This window comes from Buceros rhinoceros, unplaced genomic scaffold (assembly GCF_000710305.1).
Source record: "Buceros rhinoceros silvestris isolate BGI_N320 unplaced genomic scaffold, ASM71030v1 scaffold40102, whole genome shotgun sequence".
NCBI classification, from domain to species: domain Eukaryota; kingdom Metazoa; phylum Chordata; class Aves; order Bucerotiformes; family Bucerotidae; genus Buceros; species Buceros rhinoceros.
Genome location: NW_010397830.1, coordinates 1 through 6,377, shown reverse-complemented (window position 1 = coordinate 6,377; position 6,377 = coordinate 1). Strand labels below are relative to the sequence as shown.

At 49.5% G+C, this 6,377-nt stretch overlaps 1 protein-coding gene across 1 annotated transcript; it reads right to left on the bottom strand.

Annotated features, from left to right (window-relative positions):
- Window positions 1-3,085: 3,085 nt before the first annotated feature.
- TMEM53 (transmembrane protein 53) lies at window positions 3,086-5,752 on the bottom strand. Its single transcript, XM_010130887.1, has 2 exons — window positions 5,649-5,752; window positions 3,086-3,813 (listed from the first exon to the last, which is right to left on the bottom strand). The coding sequence occupies exon 2, from the start codon at window positions 3,775-3,777 to the stop codon at window positions 3,151-3,153; it is 627 nt and encodes a 208-aa protein (XP_010129189.1). The 5' UTR covers window positions 3,778-3,813; window positions 5,649-5,752; the 3' UTR covers window positions 3,086-3,150.
- Window positions 5,753-6,377: the final 625 nt, after the last annotated feature.

Genomic DNA, 6,377 nt, shown 5'->3' with positions numbered 1-6,377 from the left:
CCCACACCCCCACCCCCCACCCCCGGCTCCAAAGTGCGACCCCTGGCTGGGCTGTGCCCCTGCTCTAGCTGGGAAATACGCAATGACAGCAGTTGGCCCTGGGCACCCTCCTGTCCCACCACCACTGGTGTTTGCCCACAGTTCCACCAGCTGCACTGTAGGAAAACGAGTTCCAGGCTCCCTAGGCAGAGATCACCGGTACCGCATCCCATTCCCGCCACGAGGCCAGCCCAGGGACACGGCATTTCCCTCCCAAAGAGTGGCTCTGCAATACCCTCCCGTAGGTTGTCTCAAAGATTTACTTGGATTTGCCAAGATGTCCCAAGCTTTGGCTTTCAGTGCCCAGGCTGGAGCTCTTGAGGAACACAGCCTGCACCAAACTGTGACCATTTAGCAAGGATTACAGGTTTGAGGCTGGGGTTTTTTTAATCCATTAGCGCTTGTATCAGTTCTTGGCCACGTGCCTTCGGGCTCCAAGTTTCCAATGTTTCAAATAACAAGCGACAGAAATAAAGAGGGCAGAAAGGGCAGGGGAGGGAAGCATACATGCCGTACAGGAGAGAAAAGAGCAGTACATCACACAGTACATCTAACACACTGCTCATAATCATCATTAAAACTTGCTGGGACACAGAAGACGAATCCCACCCAGAGGACTGGTGCCAATGAGTTCCTCTGTAAATCACTGGCTCACTCGAGATCCTCCCTGCTCTTGAGGGGATGAATTAGCCCTAAATTTCACGTCAGCTTTGCAGCAGTGGAAATGCCTGTGAGCTGGTTCCTGTTTGTGCCACCCAGGGCACCTCCAGCTGTGGAGCTCCGGCGGGCGGGACCCACTCCCTGCCCACTGCCCCGGCAAGCGGGGAGATGGAGCAGTGTTGGGCTGAGCTGAAGGAAAAGCAGTCCCGTGGTGGGGAGGCAAAGGCGGGCATGGAAGGTGTAGCTGAGACACGAGAGGCTCTTCCCAGAGGGAGCTTTGCCATCCTGTCACACAGAAACGGAGTGTTTAGCTCCAGCTCCTGCCAGTCCAGCTCCCCAACAGGGGAAGTCCTTAAATAGCAGTTCACCACCCACAGCAGTAACAGGAACAGCAGATTCCCAGCCCAGCACAACTGTATTCATTCAGAGGTGTGTATTATGGGGTGTTTAACTGCTCCGTAAATACTGAACCCATAGCAACCAGCATGACAGCAAGTGCTAGTTAAATAACCTTTACTCCCTCTGCTCCCAAAGGTTTTCACGGTGCCACAAAGAGGCTGGGTGCTCAGAAGACGCAGCCCAGCTCCCTGGGAAGGCAGGCAAACGGATCACAGCTCAGGGGCCACGGCCCTGACAGCAAGAAACATGGGCCCGCTTTAAAAAGCTGGGAGATCTCCGATGGGTTTTCAGGGGATACGGGACCATGCCTGGACATCACAGGTTCAAACTCAGGAACACAAATTTCCTCATGAAAAACAGCAGGCCGAAGGTGATTTTACCCCAGATAAGCCTCTACAGTTCATCATCACTGCGGAAGCTACACCTACAGAAGACTGGACCCTGAGGAGCTCCTGTGCCTGGAGCCACTTTTTTCTTTAGAAAAAAAATGAAGACAAAGCGGGCCATCAGCCCCTTCTCCGTGGATTCTCAGCTATCCTATAGACCCCAGTCCACCCTTTAAAACCACGCCCAACCAGGGGTGACTCTTTGCTTTAAAGAAGAGTTGCCACACTAGCCTGCTGAAACCAGTTGTGGTCACTGCCCACACCTCACCCTGCGCTTCCACTGCTGTGAGGCGTTATGGTTCTTGTTTTAAAGTGCTTCTCCAGAGACTTCCCTCTCTGTGCTTCAGTTCGAAACAGCAAGTGCTCTGTAACTGGGGATGATAGTGCCCCAAGGGTGGCAAGACAAGCACAGCAGCCCACAGGAAGCAAACGTCTGTAAAAATCCTCATGCTTTTGATGCTCCTCCCTCTTGAGAGAAGCCCCACGTTCAAACAGGCCCCCCAGAGCCTGTTGCTGGCAATCTTTGACTGGGAATTTAAAGCTGGCTAATCCTGTCCACCATGTTATTAATTAGCTGGCAATGCTGAACAGGCCATAAACATTATTAGCAGGCTCTCCTCTCTCTTTATCCCCGCTTCTTCCCCAAAGAAACAACAAAACCCAAACATGGCTGGAGTGCAGTGCAATGAGCTATTTTTTCACTAGGTGGAAAGAATTATTTTCTTGTATTATTAGTACATGCTGCATGGACAGCAAAGACTGATCATCTGAAGAGAACATTATGGGGAAAAACATACAATCTCATGGCCATTTGCGGGCTGGAAGTGATCTGAGAAACACGCAGTATAAATCACAGCTCCAGGAGACAGTTTCATTTTTCTCTACAGTTCCACCTTTCTATTTCTGAGGTCTTTGGGGTTACAGCTGTGCTGGTTTCCCTGCAATTCCAGACACACAATATAGGCTGCTCAAAGACACACACTAATAAATGAGCAGTTCTCCAAGTAAGGAAAACTACTCAAGAGAACACAGAAAAGATTGGAAGGACGAGAAACAAAAACACACCACACTCTCAGGAAGGTTGATTTAAGTATTTTGGTTGAAGAACACAAAAGTTATCACAAACATTTAAGCTTCCACCACAGATCAGAGCTTTGACTGCTTTGTCTCATCTGTTTAATAGGGCCAGAGGAGTTTGGTCATACTGCCCCACACACACCCGTTCCAGATCCTACACTTCACTTCTGGGCCTGATCTCCAGCAAGGAGTATAACAAGAGCTGGCATGTAGGGAGAGAAAAGTCCTGCAGAGTTGCTTGTTTGCTTACTGCAAGATAAAAGAAAAACAGGAAAAAACAAGGACATGGAAGAGCTGTATCGTTACATCAATACAATGCAACAGAGCATGCACATTGAACATCAGAGACAAGGAGACAACATGGAGAGCAGAGAACAGCAGGAGACAGAAAGAAACAACGTTCTGTGCGCAGTTCTGGTCTGTGACTCCTTGGTACAGCGCATCAACTTCACCCACACTAGGATTTCACCCACAGTACTTTAAATTCACCCATATCTACTTTCTGCTAGAACGTGGCTGGCCCAAAGGCGGTGACATTTCCTATACAAGCTGAGCAAAGCAGAGGCAAACACTGGAGGTCATTACACCACTAACGAGGTAAACTCCCGACACAGTCAGACAGGAAGGTTGTGCAGAGGTTGCTGTAATAGGTGGGATACACCCGCATGTGGCTGACGTGAGCTGAATCCGAGAAGTCTACAGCTTTCACAGAGACGCCGAGCTGCTGCCGGGCTTCTGCCATGTGCTTAACGTCACTGGCCTTGATGACGGCATCGGCTTGGGAATAGAGGTAAAGCTCAGGCCACCGCGAGGGTGCTTTCAGCAGGGCGTCGTAATGGCTCTCGTGGATGAAGCGGGTCAAGGGGTACAGCAAGATCCGCAGCACGACAGCCATAGTCGCGAAAGCAAATAAGAGGAAATACTTGAGCAGCACGTTTGTGGATACCAAGATGGTGGCCAAGGCACGAAGGCCTCCTCTCAAGTTTCTTCTGCCAGGGGCACTATCAAAAATGGTGCCTGCCACTTTGAGGTTCTGAAACGGCTTGTGAGAGCGGAGCACCTCAATGATGTAACGGTACAGCATGACACCACCATTGCTAAAAACATGAAAAAGAATTGGTCTGTTTTCCACGCTGTAGTCAAAGAGCAGCTCCAGGAGTCTCCGGGCTGGGGTCTGCAGCGATCTGATGCCGAAGGACTCAGAGAAGAATATCATCCTCCACGGAGCCGTGTAGCGGATGACAGTACACCCCTAAGAACAGAAAGAGACCAACACGCGCGTTTAGGCTGTGTTGTAAACGACATGGAGCAGGCAAGCATCAGTACAACGAACATAAAACTTTGGGACAAGTTTCCAGCAAAACCCACAGGGACAGAAGAAAGTCTGTAGTGTCAGTAGCAAGGAACCCATATGAATAGGATCACATTAGCCATAACAGCACCCAGTGCTGTGAAAAGGGTTCTGCAGCAGCAGAGGCCTGGATCTGGTGATGTTTGAATCCTTTCAAATCTTGCACTAACCGGCACACCCCTGGGGACAACGCCACTCAAGCTTTTGTGAGTGTGAGTCTTCACCCAGGGAGATAAAACCACCTCCCTAACTCACAAACCTTCGGTATCAGCCATTCTGTTAAGAAGAGCCTGCTCTGTTTCACATCTAGTTCATGACACTGCAACCAATGTAAGAAGGGGAAGGAGATTCTTCCTCTTCTCGGGCAGTACTTGTTTGCAACTGTCTCTAAGACTCGCCCACAATCAACCGACGTGATTCTCACAAGCTTTTCTGAAACGCTCCAGCTGTGCAAATGAAGAGCACTGGTTCAGAGATCAACAACAACTGAGCCATTGCCTTTACAGTTAAGGCCTTACATTTAGGTAAGGCAGACTGGGAGACAATCTTGGAGGAGTTTCTGAATAGAGCAGGTGGAGCTACATTTATAAATGCTTTAGATCTTTTTCTGTCACCTAAACTCACTGACATCACGCACTGACAAACACAAGGCAAAGCGACCAAGACAGCCCTCCCACCCAGAGCTCCCTAAACAGTGAGTGAGGAAGAAGAGGATATCAAGTTCTTAAATCAAAGTCTTCTATACCGTCTTGCCATGGCTGCAGCCACTTCCTTATGAGGGAGGTAAGAAAACCTTTTCTCTCCTCTCCCATTCCCATCACCTTTCTGACAGAAAATTACTTTCAAGTAAGTTGGCATGATGCCACGCAACATGCTCCTCATCTGCTCAGCAGCATCTCTGCGTCACAACAGTCAATTAACAATTAATTCATCACGGGAACAATTCATGACTCCTGCACTGCGTGACACATTAACAATACACTTGTTAATGTGCGAACTCTGTCACCTATAACTGAAACAGATCTGGATAAACACAACATGCTGTAAAAAAAAAGTTCCAATGTTTTACTGGGTCCCCACATTACATGCTGGGGTCATTCCAGTAAAACGCCGTATTAGGAAGGAAAATGTAACTCAGGGCACTAGTAACAGGACAGACCTCTCCAGTTCAAACACGAGGAGTTCTAGCGAGCGGGTATGACTATCACAGGATGCCTGTGCCACAGACAGGGCCAAATGAACTTGGATTACAATATTTAGGTGAATCATCTTCATCTTCCTTCCTTCATAGGAAGGAAAAAACAACTGACATGCTCTATCAGTCCTTATCCTGCCCTCGACATGTTGTGCTGTGCCCTATGGCCAAGCAGCAAACACGTCATCTTTCCCCACACATTTACATGTTTGAAAGCCAACGCAATTTATGATGCTTCTGAATAATCTCACAACTTTAGAAGCCTTAAAATACTTCACAGATTCACACAACAGCAGAAAGCTTCCCCAAGGGAATTTTTTTTTTCAGCTGCACGCATAAAGATGACATCAGCAACTGTTAGATAACACTGCCTGGGCTCCGAGAGACAAGGAGCTTTCAATGACAAGAGAAGCCACCACTTACTCCCAAAGACTCTTCACACTGAGAGAGGTTATGGAGCGATTTTACCAACATGCAGAAGAGAGGCAGTTACTCAGAGAGCTGTACAACAGCATCACGAATACATAAATTAGCTACTCACCTTCTGACTGTAGATTGCGCTGTATTTGGCCAGGTATTTGTCCTGGCAGCCTGCCCAACCTAGAAAGATCACCACAGGCTGACCATCTGCATGCCCTCTCTCTGCACCGCTCTCTGAAACAAACCACAAGGTTTAACAGGGTTGTCCTCTAGTCTACCAGGATCAGGAGTTATGGCAACTTGCCTGGTTAATAAAGTTTAAAAGTAATGGTGAGGCAGGTATTAGGTTCGCTTCTCAGTCAGTTCTGAACATTGCCTCATCCCAGTTTTTCTGCGTGGGTGTGAGCAGTAGGACAGCTCCGTTTCAGTCCCTGAAGCTTCCCAAAGCTCTGCGCTGACGCAAAGCCAGCAGCATGCAGATTGCTACAGGTGGCAGAAAAACCCTCCTCACACCTCCTGAGAGCTGGGGAGGCCTCAGTGACTGCTGCCCACTTCCAGCGGGGAAAGGGAAGGGTCTTGTCCTGCCCTGCTGGAACTACTAGACACCTGGTGCGGCACAAGTGTGCCCGTAGCTCCCTCCCCCCATACCCTCACAGTCCCCAAGGCCCGGTCCCCGCCTCTCCACCTTCAGAGGTCCCTCAGTCCCTCCCGTCACTGGGGTCCCCTGGGTCCACCCGCCCCCATCTCTGCCCTCGGGGTCCCCAGTCTCTCCTGTCATTAAAGCCCCCCAGGCCCGGTCACTCCGTTCCGCTCTCAGGGGTCCTCCAGAGTCTGCTGTCACTGGGGTCTC